Source organism: Agrilus planipennis, unplaced genomic scaffold, assembly GCF_000699045.2.
Source record: "Agrilus planipennis isolate EAB-ADULT unplaced genomic scaffold, Apla_2.0 scaffold222, whole genome shotgun sequence".
In the NCBI taxonomy this organism is placed as follows: domain Eukaryota; kingdom Metazoa; phylum Arthropoda; class Insecta; order Coleoptera; family Buprestidae; genus Agrilus; species Agrilus planipennis.
Genome location: NW_020442436.1, coordinates 461,653 through 483,717, shown reverse-complemented (window position 1 = coordinate 483,717; position 22,065 = coordinate 461,653). Strand labels below are relative to the sequence as shown.

The 22,065-nt window shown below is 33.6% G+C and overlaps 2 protein-coding genes across 2 annotated transcripts; one reads left to right on the top strand and one right to left on the bottom strand.

Moving 5' to 3' along the window:
- Positions 1 to 8: 8 nt before the first annotated feature.
- Positions 9 to 3,280, top strand: LOC108739751 (guanine nucleotide-binding protein subunit beta-5). The gene is made up of 9 exons (XM_025980316.1): positions 9 to 187; positions 253 to 389; positions 1,122 to 1,240; positions 1,501 to 1,627; positions 1,999 to 2,142; positions 2,200 to 2,340; positions 2,506 to 2,602; positions 2,656 to 2,822; positions 2,883 to 3,280. Exons 1-9 carry the CDS (start codon positions 76 to 78, stop codon positions 2,892 to 2,894), a joined length of 1,056 nt encoding a protein of 351 aa, XP_025836101.1. The 5' UTR covers positions 9 to 75; the 3' UTR covers positions 2,895 to 3,280.
- Positions 3,281 to 4,549: 1,269 nt separating this feature from the next.
- Positions 4,550 to 21,213, bottom strand: LOC108739750 (neuroplastin). Its single transcript, XM_018473799.1, has 6 exons — positions 20,910 to 21,213; positions 16,634 to 16,751; positions 13,734 to 13,915; positions 12,759 to 13,079; positions 9,375 to 9,510; positions 4,550 to 4,672 (listed from the first exon to the last, which is right to left on the bottom strand). The coding sequence occupies exons 1-6, from the start codon at positions 20,977 to 20,979 to the stop codon at positions 4,618 to 4,620; spliced, it is 882 nt and encodes a 293-aa protein (XP_018329301.1). The 5' UTR covers positions 20,980 to 21,213; the 3' UTR covers positions 4,550 to 4,617.
- Positions 21,214 to 22,065: the final 852 nt, after the last annotated feature.

The window sequence follows — 22,065 nt, the reverse complement described above, 5'->3', positions numbered from 1 at the left end:
TGGTTGTCAGTCATAGATAATTTGTCAGCGTTGTCAGTTGTCAATAGTGTTTTGTAGTTGTAGAGGAGTATAAATATGTCTAGCGATTCTTGTGTAAAGGAAGAAACAATTGAATCTTTAATAAAGGAGGCTGAACAATTAAAAATAAAGCTCGAGGATGAACGACAGAAATTAAATGACGTCACGTGTAAGCTTGATTCATTTCAATTATTAATTTTTCATACATAAAAATGAATACCTATTTTAATTTAGTGGCAGCAGTTGCTGAACGCCTCGAAGTTATAAATTACATGAACATAAAACCTAGAAGAACTTTAAAAGGTCATCAGGCCAAAGTTCTTTGTTCAGACTGGTCTCCAGATAAAAGACACATTGTATCCTCTTCTCAAGTAGGTGACCGTTGTATTTATTTATTCACTTACTAAAAAAAAATATGTGGTAATTCTTTACATTAGTTGACATTGGAATTGAGACATGAAGTTTAGTCAGGTAGGTAGTACTGACCAAGTAGAATCGTGTGGTAGCATTAATTCCGTGCGGAAACCAATGTAGCTTGAGATACAGGCTCCTAAAGTTATTTAATCGGAGGAAATTTCGATTGGTACGGCCCTGGCTGCAGCCCTTCGTCAGCTGTTCTCGCCAAATATGCATTGATGACGTCATTGTTTAGTTAGGTAGATGTATGACAGACTCGAGTTTGTTTAATGCCCCTGCCCGCCGAAGGCGGGCTGATACATTAGAATAATGTTAAGAAGATATGTTTTAGGACAAACGATGTTTGGCGGGAACAGCTGACGGAAGGCTGAAGCCAGGGCCGTACCTACCGGTATTTCCTCCGATTAAGAAAACTTTAAGGGCCTGTATCTCACTCACATTCATTTTTAAACAAATAATAAACAAAATTCTAGTAAATACTACTACACTACTTCACTTGGTGAGTACTACCTACCTGACTAAACTTCATGTCTCAATTCCAATGTCAACTAATGTAAAAAATTACCGTTTATTTTTGTAATAATTCCTCTTCCTAAGTGGATTAAATAAAAAACAAAAATTATTTTCAAATAACGACTGTATTCGTGTTGCTTTTCTTGCAATTTATGCATAGTATGTATTGCCAGGATGGAAAAATGATAATTTGGGATGCTTTTACTACTAATAAGGAACATGCAGTTACAATGCCCACAACTTGGGTTATGGCTTGTGCCTATGCACCTTCAGGGAATTTGGTAGCTTGTGGGTTAGTTAGCTCGTAATATATATTGAGTGGTTGTTTTTTTATGAATTATTTTGCATATATATTTATTAGAATAGATGACTTTTGATTGTTTAGTTGTGAACTAAGCATAAAAGAAGGGAATGTATTAATTATGTATGTAACTGACACATTTTTATCATTAATATTTTTAATTGTCTCTGCTATATTGCTTGTTTTAATGCTTTTTAATTGCTCATAATACATGTATAATCTGTAATTTTCACTTGTTGAACTATTGTCAGGGGTTTGGACAACAAAGTAACAGTCTATCCTCTAAGTTTGGATGAAGACGTGAGTCTTAAAAAAAAGACTGTGGGAACTCACACTAGTTATACGAGCTGTTGTTTATTCCCAAATTCTGATCAACAGGTAATTAAAGAATGTTGGAGTGAGTAAAACAACGTGCATGTTACAAAATTAATAAATATGATGTAAGTTTCAATTTATTGTGCTTGACAATTTTTTCGCCACAGTTTCTTTGGAGGTACAATACAATATTACTTTAGTAAAGTACCTACTATTGTAAAGTAAAGTATTATTGTATTGTAAATTATATTTTGTAATTGTATTATTATAAGTATTGTTATTGTATTGTACATCCAAAGATTTCACAATGCAGCAAAACAATGGTCTAGAACAATAAAATTTGTTTGAAATTTAAATCAACATTATTTTGATTTAATTGTAAGTAAGTATCAGAAGACTCCATCTTATATGTTATAAAATTATTAAAAATTTAGATTTTAACTGGTAGTGGAGATTCCACTTGTGCTTTATGGGACGTCGAATCAGGGCAACTAATCCAAAGTTTTCATGGACATGCAGCTGATGTTATGTCCATTGATTTGGCACCGTCAGAAATCGGAAATACTTTCGTTTCTGGCGTGAGTTTTAATGATAACTCTTTATTATGCATTATCATTAAACTAATCATATTTTAGAGTTGTGATAAAATGGTATTTATATGGGATATGCGTTCTGGACAATGCGTCCAATCTTTTGAGGGGCACGAATCTGATGTTAATAGTGTTAAGTTTCATTCTAGCGGAGATGCAGTCGGCACCGGAAGTGATGATGCCACGGTAATTTTTTAGTTTTTTTTTAATAAATCTGAAAGTCAGGAAGAAGGGCAATTAAATTGCAGAATCCCAATTTATCAATTATACTTTCAGGATTATTAAACTAATGGACGTTAACTATTTTTCCTTTAATATCATAGGTATTTATCAAATATATAACTATTTCAGTGCCGCTTGTTCGACTTAAGAGCCGATAGAGAGGTAGCGATTTATAGTAAGGAAAGTATTATTTTTGGCGTGAATGCTGTTGATTTTTCAGTTTCAGGTACTAACAAATTTCTATTAACTTCATTTATAATCTAATACACTTTTTGCTAGGGCGATTACTCTTTGCTGGTTATAATGATTATACTGTTAATGTATGGGATACTTTGAAATGTGTTCGAGTGTGCTTATTATACGGGCATGAAAATCGGGTATCTTGTTTACAAGTTTCCCCCGATGGCACGGCACTGTCTACTGGGTCATGGGATTGCACTCTTAGAGTGAGTGCAATATTTATTTTTTCTTTTTCTTATAAGGTATTTCTAATTACTTATTTGTAGGTGTGGGCGTAATTAATCGTAAATCATTTAAATTTCTCAAAGTATTATTAGGTGTTGTGCTTGTTATTAAATGTATGGTATTGATGGTGTACCTATAAGTTGATCAAATTAATAAATATAAAATAAACGGTTAGACGTAAAATGCTTTTTGTGCACATACTTTGTAGTCATTTCCTTTTAACCACCCATAAAAAATTAAGTATTGGTTGAGAATAAAGAAAATTGTTGTAAAATTAAGATAGCAAGTTTATTATTAACATTATAATTTTACAAGTTTCAATACACTAATTGTTAACAATTTATTGATTTTGTGCAAACATCAACACAATCGTCTGTAACGTTTAAATCAAACTTTAAGTTTTTATTTTATTTTAACATGAATGGCGTGTAATGGGAAATAGAGGGATAATAAGGGATTACAAATAATGTTCCCGGTGTGACTGATTCTCTTGATAGGAATGTTGCTTTTACGACGACGAATATACAAAAGCAGTTGGAGGTGTTATATGGACGGGTGTGATATTACCGTTTTATTTATTTATTATGTTATAATGAATTACCGAATTAACATTTGCATGAAAACTCGTCCTTTTACCAACTGTTATATAATAATGGGAAAATTTAATTAATAGATTTAACGATTAAAATTAGCGTTTTAGGAGATCTCCTTCGAAATTAATTTTTTTTTTGTATATTGTACTAGTAATAAATAAATTACCATCTTTTCTGTACGGTTTTTGAGTTGATAAATTATAACAGACGTTGAGAATCTTAAACAAACAATTCAATCCAATTGCAATAAAAAAATAAAAACTACATAAATTTTAAAATCAAAGGAATATTCTTACGATAAAAATAAAATGGGACATGTTACTGTCTGTTTTTTTTTTCATTCTAAAGGGAAAGACTAGAAGCTAATACAAAAAAAAGTATGTGTAATTAATGATCATAGTACAACCTAAGCTACTTATTAGAAGGATATACAATGTCATATTATTTGACCACTAAATGCAAGATAAAAATATTAGAAAATCGAAGCGTTTTTTTTTTTTCGAAATTTCATTTTTTAAGAAAACTTAACATTATAAGAGGCGCCAGATTGGCTGACGTGACTATCTTCTTTGGACTCCTTTTCAGTTTTTTTCAACAATGATTCACTTATCACAAAATCTAAATAGAACAACAGTCCATATGTATTAAAACACAGCATGTCGTAATATATTATATATATANAGTCAGAGACATATTAGAGGCAGAAACGGAATTTAAGAGGGGTAGAGGTAGACCTAGATTAGGTTACTGTTCACAAATAGTGGGTTGTTCTAGTTTTAGGGAATTGTGAAGATTAGCTCAGGATAGGAAAGAGTGGAGGTGCGTGTCCAACCAGTCTTAGGACTGACGACCATATGATGATGATAATGATAGTTTTCAGTTGCGAAGAGTGGCTCAAGACAGGAAGGAGCGTAAGTGTATATCTAAAAAAATTTCGGACTGGCAACCTTGATTATGAAAAGGCAACAACGATATATTTAATCTAGCAATAGCAATTGTGTATCAAGTCTGGCTTAGATTTGTTTTTGTTTATTAGTCGAACAGTTTTATTATGATCATTGACGTAAAGTTGCTGTTGAGACTTGCGACTGCCACTTTTTTATATACTGTACGTGTTTTTTTTTTTTGAAAGTTAGGACCTATAGGTAGCGATATTATTTTTTAATTACGATTTTTAAAATTTTCACTGTCTGTGCCTGAGGTTGGAATCTTTACCTCCGTGGTCTGGGGTATTTTTTCTGAAAGAAACAAAAAGAAAAACTCTTAGGAACATTTCATTTATAGATCCCCAACTTATTGCTTATTTAAAAGGAAGGAATCTACGACTTACTTCCTATATCTAATTTTAGGATAATAGTCATAAGAAAATTACGAATAGATTATTAATGATGTAATCATTCATTTTTGTTCAGTACTATACTAATCTACAAAAAATATAAAAAAAAGCTTCAGGAAAACAGGCGCATTAAAATTATTTTTCATAAATATCCTAGAAATAACAAGTTTTAGCATTAACACGTACTTAAATAAATAAAGCAAAAGCAAGAAGCAATGCGATTTTGTTGATGAGTGCACGTAAATAATTTATAATTGCAGGCGGCATACAAAATTTGGTACTAATTGCGATATTTAATAAGGTCATTTTAATGAAGGATATCGACGTATTATTAAACTAAATACTCGGCGCTACTACTGTATCTACGGGAATGGCATGTACAGTACATCAAATCCTACAAAACAGAGTTAACGAGTGGATAAATGTAGTGTTGGATTCCATGTTCTCCGCAAACGTCTCGACAGACTGCGACGTCATGCAGTGGCTCTAATCATAGCAACACGGTCTTGTTGTATACAGTAGCTCCAGCAAGAGGTATATTGGCTCATCGTCAGTGGTAGGACAGTTTTACTTATTTTGTTTATTTATTTTTACTAATTTCCTTTTTGACGGTTATGCTTCAAATCATAAGATTACGGTAGGAAAGACAACACTCGCGAAGGAATGTAACATGACAATTATCGGCTCCTGTATATTTTTCGATATTTAAGCGATATAATATATTTCGAAGCGATCTATCGAATCCGCTACGTAGAACGAAATTTTGAACTCGTTGGCTGTTATTCGCATCATTTTTATGAATATTCAGTAGACGCTGTTTAGTGGCGACAGCTGGGATGATCGATGATCTGTTAGAATTGTGTATGGCGTGCTGTAGCGTATTAATGAGTTTGACATTGAGATCCACGCCTGATAGTTTCGACAAATAGAGCAAATTTTTATAAAAATTAGGAGATGGAGAAGGGTGGAATCATTTAAAAAAAAAAAATACTTCTGCGCTGGCAAATAATTAATTTAATTATTAATTAAAAGTGTTTATTTGAGTGTAACGTTGACGGTGGGAAGCGTTTGATATGTGGTGTTATAGGCGGATGATGAAGAAAACATCATGGATATAATTGGTTAGAAATAGGGAGATAGCAGAATAAAATTAAAATAAACCTCTTTAGTGTTAGTAACTAACGAGAGAAAGAGAAACTGATTTTGAGTCGGTGCCAAAATAGCGAGACAGCTTTACCGAACGGATACGCACGTTGGGGTTACACGTGTTTAGTACTAGTGCGGAGAGCACATTTTGGAATGTTATTGCATACAGCTAGACATTTCGCGTTGCATTTTTATGTTGTTTTGATTATCTTTTACGAATTTAAACAACTTTTTTTTTAAAATTTTGACTTACAATTCGAAAATTGTTAATTAAACTTAACGCTATCATTCGTTTGATTGTAATCATAACGTTACAATGAGTAGACACAACACGAAATGTGTGTAGTACTCTTGTCCTTTCTTAAAATTGACGTGGCTTAAGCTGGGATTGAGTTAGGTTACGTTTGGTTGTCATTCAATAGGTATTTAGAGTTGCAATTCGAAATTAAAAAAAAAAAATATGTTTGACTCTTTAACGCCTTCGTAGGGACCAACTTCGAGGTATTCCTTATTCAATAAAAGATAAATAATCGAAATCGGAGTACTGCGTGGGCACACACAACGAAAATATGTACGTTCCGATTTGAGAATCTCTTCCTTCCTTCGTCTATTAAAAAGTAGAAAAGGGGGCTATTGTATATATACGCGAATGAGATTTGTATATGAATACTTTCGCTTTTTAGCTCGAGTGCCCACCCAACTCTGTGGTGGGACACCGATTTTCACCCACACCATTCCTCTTCCCTTTCCCAACCTTCCCAACGAACCTGCTCTTGGGATGTACAACCTTCTGGTTGATCTCCCTACTCGAGGAGAGGTTTTGGTCGGTAGACGCTTCGGCGAATCCGAGACTATCCCCTTTTTGGGGGTGTCTTTTGAAGATTTCCCCTCCTCGAGAAACAGATAGGCTGATAGGACACCTTCTGAGACATGAAGGGCTATTAGAAGCTGAGACAAATGTAAATAAATTCAGTCTGAGATTGGATTATTGTCCACAAATAGTTAGGGATATGGGATGTTCTAGTTTTCAGGACATGGACAGTGGGCACGGCGGAAAAGAAAAGATTAGAAGCGTTCGAAATGCGATATTACAGGCGAATGATGAGGATACCGTGGATAGAGAAGGTTAGAAATGAAGAGGTATTAAAAAGAGTAAGAGAACAGAGGACTCAATGGAAGTCAATAAGAAATAGGCGAGATAGGTTAGTAGTCCACCTTCTTAGGCATGAAGGTCTAGTCAGAGACATATTAGAGGCAGAAACGGAATTTAAGAGGGGTAGAGGTAGACCTAGATTAGGTTACTGTTCACAAATAGTGGGTTGTTCTAGTTTTAGGGAATTGTGAAGATTAGCTCAGGATAGGAAAGAGTGGAGGTGCGTGTCCAACCAGTCTTANTTTAGTGTTAGTAACTAACGAGAGAAAGAGAAACTGATTTTGAGTCGGTGCCAAAATAGCGAGACAGCTTTACCGAACGGATACGCACGTTGGGGTTACACATGTTTAGTACTAGTGCGGAGAGCACATTTTGGAATGTTATTGCATACAGCTAGACATTTCGCGTTGCATTTTTATGTTGTTTTGATTATCTTTTACGAATTTAAACAACTTTTTTTTTGAAATTTTGACTTACAATTCGAAAATTGTTAATTAAACTTAACGCTATCATTCGTTTAATTGTAACCATAACGTTACAATGAGTAGACACAACACGAAATGTGTGTAGTACTCTTGTCCTTTCTTAAAATTGACGTGGATTAAAGTGGGATTGAGTTAGGTTACGTTTGGTTGTCATTCAATAAGTATTTAGAGTTGCAATTCGAAATTAAAAAAAAAAATATGTTTGACTCTTCAACGCCTTCGTAGGGACGAACTTCGAGGTATTCCTTATTCAATAAAAGTTAAATAATCGAAATCGGAGTACTGCGTGGGCACACACAACGAAAATATGTACGTTCCGATTTGAAAACCTCTTCCTTCCTTCGTATGTTAAAAATCAGAAAAGGGGGCTATTGTACTATACACGCGAATTTGTATATGAATAGTTTTGCTTTTAAGGGCGAGTGTCCATCCAACTCTGATTTTCACCCACACCATTCCTCTCTCGAAAACACTCCCTCCCCACTCACACCTCTCCCCTTTCCCAACCTTCCCAAGGAACCTTTCCTTGTGATGTACAACCTTCTGATTGATCTCCCTACTTGAGGAGGGGTTTTAGTCGGTAGACGCTTCGGCGAATCCGAAACTACCCCCCTTCAGGTGTCTTTTGAAGATTTCCCCTCCTCCAGGAGCCGATAAGCTGATAGAACACCTTCTGAGACATGAAGGGCTATTAGAAGCTGAGACAGAAGTAAAGAAATTCAGTCTGAGATTGGATTACTATCCACAAATAATTAAGGATATGGGATGTTCTAGTTTTCATGACATTGACAATGGGCGCGGCGGAAAAGAAAAGATTAGAAGCGTTGGAAATGTGGTGTTACATGCGAATGATGAGGATACCGTGGATAGAGAAGGTTAGAAATGAAGAGGTATTAGAAGGAATGGGAAAACAGAGGACATATACATGGATATGGAATTAGATAAAAAATAGGCGAGATAGGTTGGTAGTATACCTTCTCAGGCATGAAGGTCTAGCCAGAGACGTAGAGACAGAAACGGAATTTAGGAGAGGTAGAGGTAGACCTAGATTAGGTTACTGTTCACAAATAGTGGGTTCTAGTTTTAGGGAAATGTGAAGATTAGTTCAGGATAGGAAAGAGTGGAGGTGCGTGTCCAACCAGTCTTAGGACTGACGACCATATGATGATGATAATGATAGTTTTCAGTTGCGAAGAGTGGCTCAAGACAGGAAGGAGCGTAAGTGTATATCTAAAAAAATTTCGGACTGGCAACCTTGTGACGATGAAGCACCTTAAAATGTAAATAAACTACAAGAGACTTAACCCCAAGTACCACTAAACATTTTCACTTAAAATTAGACGTGAATGAATCGCGTATTCACAGTGAAAAGTTTTACTGGTAATTATTAGGATAAGCCTCTTTTAGGTTATTTATTCCTTTGCAGCACCACACTCTACTTCAAAAAGCGTAAGTATGATAAGAATCATGCAAAACTTTCTTAGCATGCTAGAATTGTTTACTTCAAAATATAACTATCAAATTATTTTCTGCATGAAATCATACCTTAAAAATCCTTTTTAATTAAAAATCTATAAAAGGAAAGAATAGAAAAACTCGCCAACAGTGTAATACTGTTTATTCACGTCGCGTCGAAATTAATCTGACGCAAGACCTTTCGACCAATCCGCTAACGAGAAATAAAATATTTATATCAGTTGTTCTAAAACGACGCGAATATACAGTGGATGGCAATTATAAATAAGTACAATATAGATTCATTCAATAGAAGGAAGAATAAGACAGAAACGTAGTTAATTGAATTTGTTTTTATAACTTACTGATCGGGGCTTTGATCGGTGTCACTTTCTTCCAATTCTGTTTTGTTTCGTTTTTTCTCATAAATTAGAATTATGGCACAGAGAACGAACACCTCAGCGCAGATGCCTAGGAAAGGCCATAAAGCTGCATATTTATCTGCAAAAAAAGAATTTTATTATTTTCTGTAATTTTTGTAACGTAAAACTACACAAGAATTAGCCTGAATTGCTGTTAGTGTGCTCTAATTTTATTATTAAATAGCCCTGTTTAATTAATTTTCTGTTAAAAACGCGAACTGAATTTAAATTTTACTCCATGCATATTTTTTTACGATAAATTACGAGGGGGCGTTTTTAAGTTCTCGGGTGAGAAGTGGAAATAAAAGTATGGATTTATTTTTCCTTTTCAATATATTCACTTACCACCCTTATATATACATTTTGCCAGTCTTTCAACTAACTTACATATGAACGCGCGCCGCCCTGCTTACAGGATGATGAAACACACTTTACTAATTGTAGCCACCTACAATAAGTATACCTATACATATACATACATACGAGCAGGCGTACTTAAATTCGAAATGTAAGGGTGAGAAGTGGAAATAAAAGTACGAATTTATTTTTCCTTTTCAATATATTCACCTGCTACCCTTATACATTTTTCCGATATTTCAATTAACTTAGGTATACCTTCGAAAAAAAGTGTTTTGACTCTGTCTCAAAAATACGCCGAAACTGCATCCTTCACTTCTTCGTCGCTTGAAAATTTCTGCCCACGAAGACTTTTTTCAAGTTTGGGAATAGGCAATAATCGCTGGGAGCTAAGTCAGGATTGTAGGGTGGATGAGCTAAAATTTCGAAGCCCACCTTCTGCAGGACAGCCATCACCACACGACTCTGGAGAAAGAGGACACCTTTGGTCAATTTTCATCAAATTTTTTTCTTTGACTGCTTCCTTTAACTGCTCTAGGATTGAAACATATTATTCTTCGCTTATGGAGACACAGGATCCTTTTTGAGTCCCAAAAGACTGTCGCCATGATTTTCTCAGCCGGCTATGACACGTTAAACTTCTTGGGTAATGGTGTGCTTTTTTTGTGCCACTGCGTAGTCCTGTTTCGACTCAGGTTCAAAATGATGAACCCAAGTTTCGTCCCCAGTAACAATTCGAGTCAACACTCCATCTTTATTTTCACTACAGAGGTCCAGAAACGCGCGAGAACACTCTACACGCTCTTGTTTAAAAATGGTTGTATCTGATACTCTTAAGGTAGGAAAGACAACACTCGCGAAGGAATGTAACATGACAATTATCGGCTCCTGTATATTTTTCGATATTTAAGCGATATAATATATTTCGAAGCGATCTATCGAATCCGCTACGTAGAACGAAATTTTGAACTCGTTGGCTGTTATTCGCATCATTTTTATGAATATTCAGTAGACGCTGTTTAGTGGCGACAGCTGGGATGATCGATGATCTGTTAGAATTGTGTATGGCGTGCTGTAGCGTATTAATGAGTTTGACATTGAGATCCACGCCTGATAGTTTCGACAAATAGAGCAAATTTTTATAAAAATTAGGAGATGGAGAAGGGTGGAATCATTTAAAAAAAAAAAATACTTCTGCGCTGGCAAATAATTAATTTAATTATTAATTAAAAGTGTTTATTTGAGTGTAACGTTGACGGTGGGAAGCGTTTGATATGTGGTGTTATAGGCGGATGATGAAGAAAACATCAGGGATATAATTGGTTAGAAATAGGGAGATAGCAGAATAAAATTAAAATAAACCTCTTTAGTGTTAGTAACTAACGAGAGAAAGAGAAACTGATTTTGAGTCGGTGCCAAAATAGCGAGACAGCTTTACCGAACGGATACGCACGTTGGGGTTACACGTGTTTAGTACTAGTGCGGAGAGCACATTTTGGAATGTTATTGCATACAGCTAGACATTTCGCGTTGCATTTTTATGTTGTTTTGATTATCTTTTACGNTCAGGTTCATAATGATGAACCCAAGTTTCGTCCCCAGTAACAATTCGAGTCAACACTCCATCTTTATTTTCACTACAGAGGTCCAGAAACGCGCGAGAACACTCTACACGCTCTTGTTTAAAAATGGTTGTATCTGATACTCTTAATACCATTTCTGCGAGCTATTTCTTCTTAAGTCGGGCATCTTTCATCAATCAATTTTTCGACTTTTTGAATGATTTCCGGAGTGGTCACCTCAATCATCCGGCCTGGTCGTGGGTCGTCTTCAAGTGAGTCCCTGTCTTGCTTAAAGAGGGTATGCTCCTTGTAAACCATGGTTTTACCTGGGCAACAGTCCCCGTGAACAGATGACATCTCTTCAAGTATGGTTTGAACTGATTTTCATTGCTTGGTAAGGAATTTTATAAGAGCGTGGTACTTGATTTTCTCCATATTTCACAATTTGTGCCCGATTGACTTGTTTTGTCGACGATAGTTAGAAAACTACTGACCTAATTAAGACAAAAAAAAACTTTTGGGTGTTTCATTTCCACCAGCCAGTAATGCTGGTGGGCGGGCAGTTCCTCCGGATTACGCCGGAAGGTAGGGCGGAAGGGTGGGTGGTGGTTCGAGTGAGAAAGATGAGACGGACGAAATGAAGATAGAAGAGAATGAAAGATTATGGAATATTACTGCCTCAGCATTTGCCTAAGTGATCCAAGGAAACTACAGAAAAACTTGGACCAAGGCAGACGGACCCGGAATCGAACCGGCGTCCTCCCGAATGCCCGAATGCTAAGCAATGGTCTAAACTTCTAGGCCATGCCGCTCGGTCCTAATTAAGATAAAACTTGGTATTTGTATTAATAATGAGTTGCTTAATTCGACTCGAGTAAGTACCCTCACTAATGACCTACCATTCCACGAACTTAAAAACGCACCCTCCCAGCTTAAATAAATAAAGTGTTATCATAGTTTATCATACAGGCATCATAAATTTTCTTAGATTTTTATAAAAAAATCATAAAGTGCCTTTTCTGCTATTTTCATTATTCAAAAAAAAAAAAAAAATATGTAAACATACATGATGGATGAATTATTAGGCAAATTGGGGTGTACCGAATAGTGTACACTGCATAGGAGCTGCCTTTCCCTAAATTATCTTTTGCGTAGACAATTCTCAGAAAGAATTACTGCTTCTTGAACTGTTTTTGTAATGTTAGTTTCATGGAATACTTAAAGAATTTTCGAAAGGAATTTTTCATGTAAGGCAGTATAATTTGATGACCTTACGCACTTTCTTGTAATCGTATAGATAATGTCGATAATAATCGAAATTCTTTTGTTAACGCAACTTGAGCAGAAACTCGCATCTCTGGATGTAGGTGAAAACCGATACCCTAACCTCATCTATATCATTTTTTACCTTTAACTCGGACCATTGTGTACGATTCATCATGGGCTTCGGTGATGTTTAAGTACCCCCGGCACGAATAATTTCCACGATCCTCCATTGTAACTTCGTTAATTATAAAAACGGAATTGACTATGTGTCTGTCATCTTCTTCTAATGTTACCCTGTCCCTTGACGAGTAGTAAGTTTCGTTCTGTGTTGTACCATCAGGGAGATGTCTTTCAACAAACCATGATATATCTGGCAGTGGATTTCCGTGAACCTGACAGTGGATTCTCAGTTTCTCACCTTCAACTACGTTAATATTTCTTGGTGTCCTAATATAAATTCTGCCTAAAAATTTAAAGAAAAATCAGATATTTCGTATGACTGTTCCTAAAATTATATAATAGTGCATATGTACAATAATACATTTTTATGTAGTAACATGTGAAGGAGACCCTTGAATATCTTTGATTTCATCGTCCCACTACAAAAATCATGTAAAATTTTTGAGATTAGACAACATTAACCCGTGCCACTGAACGATCGAAAATTAACATGAAAATTACACAACAACCGTATTTTCAAAAAGCTAAAGAATTTTGATAGCCCATGTTAGAACTTATTTTTTTTATCTCTTTTCGCTCATACTTGGGAAATTAAAGAAAAGGCTCCTTAATATTTAGTAAATAATAAAAAGTATCCCGTAGAGTAGTTGACATTGGAATTACGTTTCAAAAACTAGGAAAACATTCAAATACTTTCTTTAGAACATGAAAATCCCATCATTTTTCACCAGTATACAACTATATTCAAAGAAAAATATAAACGCAATTTAGCAGTTTATAATCTCTCTTTAAAGATTGTAAATTTCTTCTTACAACGAAAATTTGGAGAAGGACCACCCTAATATGTATATATGCATGTACATTGTATTTTAATGTAATATCTAGCTCCCCATCTTATTTTTTTTGTAAAATTGAACCACATGTACCATGTACTTACTTGCTGCAGTAATATTAGCTCGTGCAAGCTCAACACCACCGCTGAAGGCGATGCAAGAATAATTTCCACCATCATTTTCCTCCGCGCCCTTAATTGTTAGATTATAAAGACCATTGACGCCTGAAATCTTTATTCTATTTTTAAGGGCTTCGATGGCACTAATCAGTTTTCCCTCTTTTTCCCTGTAAAAATTATTCAATATTTTGTAGGGCTGCGAAAATTCAATTTTTTTACTAACAGTTACATAAAAGCTTTAATCATTTCCTTTTGAAGAAACAATTTCCTTCTTACAAATTTTATTTTTTTACACTATATACGTAGGTATGTACGCATGGTTAAAAAAATACCTGATGACATTATATAACAATTCTATGGTAGTTTGAAAAAGTACGATAAAACAGTAATCATAAATCAAATATTTATTCAAGATTTAATTTAAATTTATTTGAGTACCTACAACATCTATTGTTATCAATTCTCTCGCAATATTATCAACAACTGATTGTGAAATAAGTATACCTTAATTTCAAGTATACACATCATTAAACCCCATATCGTTATGAAGTAGGACTTTATGAAGCAATAATACTATTCAAACTTAATAAATTATTATTTGAAATTGTAGACTCGCTTGGCACTGGGTGAAACATTTTTATAAAAGCAAAATAAAGGAATCAATTACTCTTTGAAAATGGTTTAAACACCGAAACGATAAATGAACATTGTGAAACTTGCCAAGTGTTTTAATTCCTTTATTTTACTTTTAAATTATTATTTGATACGAACAAGAAAAATGTGCAGTCTATTGCTGGACAAAGAGAATGGCATTAAAGCTGTAGTATAAGCTGTCAATAAAACTATGCAGGCTATAGGAATGTGGAATGCTTAAATTAAAAAATTTTTGTACAAGGAAATCCCGTGCTATTGGAAATCTGACGTCATGAAAAAGGTTTTAACTAGATAAGGTAATTTTAAACATAACATGAATTAAACAAATAAGCTCATGGAAGCATTTTTCAAGTTATTAGGCAAATACCTACTGTGAAAACACATCAAAAGCTGTGAAGTAACAACCTTTTAAAAATGTGTTTTGTGCATGCCTAAAATACCTTTTCTTTACGAATAGACTTAGGTAAATGCAAAATATAATAAAAAATCTTAATTGGTTTATTACCTATATCAATTTTTATTTTCTCCCTCAGATGACACATTAATAATAATTATTATTTGTAGAGCCCCTTGGCCTTCATATTACATAATTATTTTTCAGTAACTCGAGATCTTTTCTAACTCGAACTTTTTTTTTGTTCCCTTGTCGTGTATATTGTTTTACATTTATTGCATCTAACCTAACCTACCTCAATCCCAATTTAACGTAAATAAGACAGTTTTAAGAAACGAAGAGACTACTATACAACTCTTTTCGTTCCTGTTGTCTTTACCTACCGTAACCTTATGATCCCAATCAATCGAACGAAAGTACATATTGAGTATATTTAGGTTAGTATCATAATTTTAGGGTAGGTAAAGGTAGCACGAACGAAGTGAGTGATGTAGTTGTGTATATTTTTTCGCATATACGGTTGTTGGGTCCATACGTTTCGTTGGCCACCGCGGTTGACGTCTTTTGTGGTACTGTGTTGACAACATGGACACTGCCGAGGAGACAACGAAGTATAACCCTTGCCTACGTTGCCAACGCAGTAGCACTGAAGATTTAGTTGCAAACGAAACGTCTGAACCTAATAGTTTATTTAGGCCACGGCCCTTCAGTCCGAATCATAATTCTATCATGGATTTCGGCCTTGAAATGGAGTTGTAAGTTGTAAGTCGAAATTTAAAGTTACAAGTCGAAAATTCGAGTTGCAAATCGAACTTGTGAGTTACATATCAAAATACGAGTTGCAAGTCAAAATTTCGAATTGCAAGTTAGGTCGCCAGTTTTACGTGATGCGTAAATTCAAAAACGATCTGTCATTTTACCATTATCCTCACAATTATTTTATTTCTTTACAATTGCCTATTTTAATTTTTTTTTTTAATAAAAAAATACATCGCACAAGAGCATATGTACAGTGGCGGTGCAAGAACTAAACTTAATGTGGGCAAGGTACATTTCGCGAGGCCCTCTGATGGTGCAAGAAGGGAATATAAAATAAAAAATAACTTAAAATTAAACATTAAAATTTAAAAAACACAAATTTTCTACTTTTGGTTTTACTGAACTACTTAATGATTGGTTCGTAATTTATCTTAGATGCTATATCTTCTTCAATAGATAAAACTGCCAAAATTGAAGGTCTTTTTTGACCTATAATATTTCTTAAATAATTTTGAAAAACTCCTTTCAGCAGTACTAACAGGTACTGTTAACAAAATTCTAATGAATGGGTAAATTTCTTCCAAATCGTTCTTTATGATATATATTGGAGTAGATGTTTCACGTCTTCAATAAGGTTGGGATCATATTTTGTAAGTCCTCATACAACTCATATGGTTAGATGTCACTGCTCTCACCTACTTGCAGAACTGTGTGTAAATCCTGACAGTTTGTCAGTATTTGCTCTTTTGGATTTTTTTTAACTTGTTTAAGTCGTGGAGAAAACGAAAATTTTAAAAATGTTGATTTAAAGACATAAATCTCGATTCCATGTTACTTATCATAGAATCAATCATGGTATTGAAAAAATCTGTTTTATACCAGCATTTAGCAGTTGATCGCTGCCTTCATAATCAAACATTCTTTTATTTTTGTGCCCTTTTGGCCCACATCGCCCAAGCCTTACGCCGCCTCTGCATATGTACAGTAGGAACTAATAACAGGTAATAATAAATACTTAAAGAACGGAAAGTAAAAATTTTATGATACCCAAAATCTAGGCACATAAATTATAACTTACCATCTAACAGTGATGTCCTTAATATCTGTTGTTACATTGCACGCCAACTGAAGAGAGTGTTTAATGTCATATTTCTTTGTAGATGTCGTTGGTTCATCATACACTCCAGTTATATTCACTGTAAAAAAAATTTATTGAAACAGTACATACAATGTACAATAAAATATAAAAATAAGTGAAATTTATGTTAAACATTTTTGTCATACTAGTACACAAGTAATTTCAGAGAAAAGAATACAATAAAATAATTGTATACGAAATGACGCAAGACAATATTATCTTGGCTAATAATCAAATTACGTGTACACATTCTCATTATGTGCAGGAACGTCGCACAAGATTTTATTTTTATTATTTTTGCCAAGTACGTAAGAGTGTGCCCTTGGGCTTAAGGGCTTGTTGTACAAAACTTTATAGCCACAATTTCGCAGAGAATTATACTTATTCTTTATTATCCCTAGAAACGTATACATATTTACATGCGGATTTAGATTAACATATGCATGTTGAGTACATTCATTCATTCATACAAGGTAAATTTGCTTCATTATGCCAAGGTCTTAAAATCATTAATTCAATGAAACAAATAGAAAAAAATCAAGTAGATCAATGAAGTCTATTTTCTCAACGCCCACGGACTTGAAACGAGAATGTTATTAATCAATTCAAATAAAATGTTTTTTAATCAATTAGAATGAGACAAACAAAATTCCCAATTTTTATTACATATATCAAAGCATTAATAATTGACAACTCTAAAGACGTCTATTACCTGGGAAGAATCAAGCCAGCAGAATCAAATAGACACATGGTTAATTTAATGTTTCGACTATATTAAATAATGGTTATAGAGGTAGTAATTAAATGTCCATCAAATGGTTTCAAAATACACCTTGTACAAATTAAATACTCTTATTTTTTCTGTGTGAACAAAAAAGCAACTTTTTTGTTTTTAGACAATTTTTTCGTTCATGCTCTGCTCTCTTCATTTTAAGCTAGCAGAACAATAACTTAATTAAACATATTTTTGATCCCCTAATATGCCAACGTATTGCATAAGTCGTGAAACTGTTTATTTACTGACAAAATAATGAGAGAATTTAAATCGTACGAAGACAGCCCCAAAATTAATCGGCATGATAAAAAAAACACAAAAAAATGGCAAAAACTATTTATTTCTCAACATGGCCTCCTTTTAGCTCATTTTCCTAACGATGTTCAATACATTATTTGTAATAAGAAACGTCGAGCTCTTCAAAATAGATGATCTCCTGTAAACATCAACTCTTCATCGTTGGCAAATCTTTTACCACCGAGCCATTTATTCAAGTTTCGAAAGACAAAATAGTCCGAGGGGGCTAAATATGGCTCACTTATTCTTCCGAAATACGCCCCAATGATATGATTTCTCGTTAGGGTATTTAAATAGCATTTAGCGAGCATTTAATTGTTCATCGTTTCTACGAAAATGTACATGGAAACTATACATATAAGGAGCACGAACTTAAAATCACTAGCGTTGTTAGGTATTAATTTATTGATCTTATTAGATCTCAGCAGCACGCCAAAGGCAGTCTCCATAAAGGGCCGCAGCAAATATAAAAAATGGGGTGTCCAAGTAAATGCAAGTATTTTTTTAAATTTATAATTGGACCAGCTATTTCGGTACTGATGGAACACTTCTTATTTTCGGAAAATAATATAGATACACATGAAGTTCGTGCTCTCGTGTTCTCTACATGAGGTTTTATCTGGCTTGGGGTAGACTTTATTGAAATTGAAAAATGAAAAATATTTGTTACATTCCATGTTATTCAAAAATTCAAATAAATGTATTTTCAACGTGGTAGGTATTGGAAGATACGCCGATTTCAAGGAAATCCGGCAGCAATTTGAATTATATGGCACGCAAATATCTAATTCTAGGGCATAGCTTATATCGCTTTTTAGATAATGCAGGTGAGTTTAGTGTAATTACCTACTAAATTATTGTAGCCAATCTCAGTCCTTAATTTTTGGATTGATTCGTCGATCCGTAAATGTAATCACTCATTTGACAATATGTATGTTTTATATTTTGTTGCTAAATTATACTACAGTTTCAATGTCTTTTGCTTTTTGAATTTATTATTACTAATATGCGCGTTGATTCCATATGTTGAATTGTACTACCTTTTTAACAAAGAAAAAGAAAGGTTTGGCGTATTATCTAACGTAAGCATACGTAATTAAAAGTGTAATACACTTAATTATCAACATCATTAGAGTTAATATATTTTTTTTCATACGTCTGATGCTGAAACAATTTCATTTGGATATGAATGGCAAACCCACAACGTAGTTTTATATTTTTGTAGCTTAATTTCTTGAAATAGTAGTTTTCTTTTAAATTTTCATTCGTTTGATATTTTGAGCTTTTTTATACCAGTTCAGGGAATCGAAATTCATTTCTTTATTTTAATGTTCCATATAGTTTTATTTCACTTTTCTAATACCTAATAATTAATGTTGTAATTTGCGTACAATTTAAATCACAACAAGCTGTTATCTACCTAGGAAGTATCAACTTCTTTCAACTAGAAACCTTGAAAGTGTGCAATAAGATAGGTATCTTTTTAGCATGGCTGAACACAATCAACTGTTAAAAACTGTAAATAGCATAATAAGCAATAAGTTTTACAACCTGAATAAAATAATACGCCGATTGTAATTTTCCAAGTTCACCTACACTCCATGAAACTTGAAAACAACTAACCTTATAAAATCCTGATTCATGTCCGTTTAAAATAAAGAGAACTCAGTATGACATAAGAACTTGTCAAATTGTAAACAGCTCGCTATTTAATTAGAATTTTTAATAGGTTTTTTGCCCTTAATCGTATTACCTAAAAGACCCCGGTTATTCCCAAGACTTTTTCATTATTTATTAATTCACAATAAGCAGGTACACAAATGGTAATAAAGCACAACGATGTGGTCAGTGAGCTCATACTTGCTTATCTGTTTTGCAATTGATATTTTCATGTCTACATTATACACAATTGTGTATCGAATTCTAATTGCAATATAATTAATACTTTTATCATTGCCTTACAAAATGATTTGAAAATTGGAAGATAAATGAGAAGCCACTTATTTCATTAATTCTTCATCACCAATTCAAATTATTACATAATTGTGTACATCACCCTGCAGTAGCACACGTGCGTCATTCAAACTACCCATATAGACAGCTACATTGAGAAATTAAGATATGATTGTCCTTGCCGATATTAATTTCTAATCCTGTTTTTTTAAAAGGATTCAATTTTTTTAGTTTTGCATTTTTCTACCTTGAATTTAATTATTTAAAAATCCATTGGTAGGTAATAAATGTTTGGTGTACCGCACCGTTATTATTACCTTTTAAATTAGATTACATTTATCTTTTTTTGTTTCTATCGTTTATTAATGGTTAAATTTTGTTTACTCAAGTATTTGTTATTCAGGAAGTTGGTTCCTTTTGTTGGGTGAGGTTTGAGGTAGGACACGTTTTCGTATATTTTGTATTTGTACATTTTTCGTCTAGTTTTCGGAAGGGCCTGTGAATGTGAATTGTGCTGTCAGGTAGTAGAAATGATTAGGTTGGTAAAAGCTTTGTCGCATTTGACGCAGGTATAACATCCCCATTAACTTTAGCAACCAAAGTAGCACAGGCATTATTGAAATCACAACGATTAATTCAAAATAAACAGTAATAGTGATGACGATACATTATATTATTATTAGTCACATATATCTTCGCACATATATAATTTCGGAAAAGAATTAATTTGATTCTCGGCCATTAGATAATGACTCTTAGAAAACAGGTCAATGCGGCATTGCGAGCAAGTCATTTAAATTTTGCCCTGGATGCCAATTTTAATTGAAACTTGATTAAAATCGAGCTTAATTGGTCTTAAAAATTAGGAGCATCCGTTTTCGAGCGAGCAGGCGGTGTATGTACGTCTACATCTAGTTTAGACAATGAAAATTTAAAATAGATTTGGTCGTCTAAACACAAGTAAATGTAAAAATAACTTCGCTTCCAAAAACATGACTGCAATGCATATTTACTTAGTATAGTTTGAAGAAATTTCAACGGATATCTGAAAAGTATTGATTCACGATATAATAAGGATGACAGAGACGATAGGATAATGCTATCCATTCGTTTTACGATTAGAGCGGATCCAGATCCGTTAAATACTTTAGTTGATTGATAAATATCATAAAAAAAGTAATATTTACTCACCATATGACGAGGCATAATTAACAGAAATAATTATGTATAATAATGTGGTGTAAGACACTAAGTACTTCATTTTTGATCGGTTTTAAAGTGCATGAACGATTGTTTAAATAACAAGTAACCTAGTCACAGCCTGCTTCGACTCACTCCTCACAACACACACTCGCTCTCTGGCGTGCCTTCCATTAAATTAATATCTGCCACAGAAAAGTGAAAATGGTACTTCAAAATGGCGATAACAAAATGCGAAGAATACAAGGAAAGTCACGAGCTGGCTAAGCTGCCATTTACGTAACCTCGTTGCTCGTCGTAGGAATTATACGTCATCAGACATGCGCCATACGCCTAACAATTCAAACTATTCATATTTATTATGAGATATTTAATTATACCTATTGCTCTCCCAATAGCAATTGATAACGACAATTATTTATTTTTACTTATAAAGTTTATTACATAGCTCGCATTGGTCCCAAAACGATTTCAAGTATATTAGTTCCTACTTTCTAAAAATTAAAAAATTTGATGCCATTTTCCGTTGTTGCAGTTAATAATTAGGTACTTCGTATATTTTTAAAGTAGTGCTAAAATTTATTCCGGTTTTGACCATGTACCTAATATGTACTTAATAATACATATGAGTAGGCACGTAGCTATAACAATTAGATTAGATAAGAATTTGTTTTCAAGAGACCGTATTTTCTTTTCAATTATACATAATTTAGTCAGTTACTGACGCAGTACGCACATATTTCGTATTAATGTATAATGATAGGAATTTCTATAGTAATTAACTTTTTGCTTCATATCTTTATATTTGTTAGATATTACCGCTATGAATATTTGAAATTAATTGTAAAATTTGTCACTGTTTGGTACTGAAAATGTGTAGTTTTCTTTATAAATGGAAAGCGTTGTTTGGAAGTGCTTCTCCTCTTCAATAGATGGCAACATGTATATGTCATCCTTTAATTCTGCATCGTTTTCATTTCAATAAACTACATTCAATCGATAAATTGATAAAATGGATAAAATATAATATTTTTTACAGTAAGGCAGAAATCAGGAATTAAGTTTAATGGTGATCACTAAGTCATGATTGGTTTTGAAACTATATGTAATCTTAATCTGCGTTTGACAGGGTTTATGGGTATAAGTA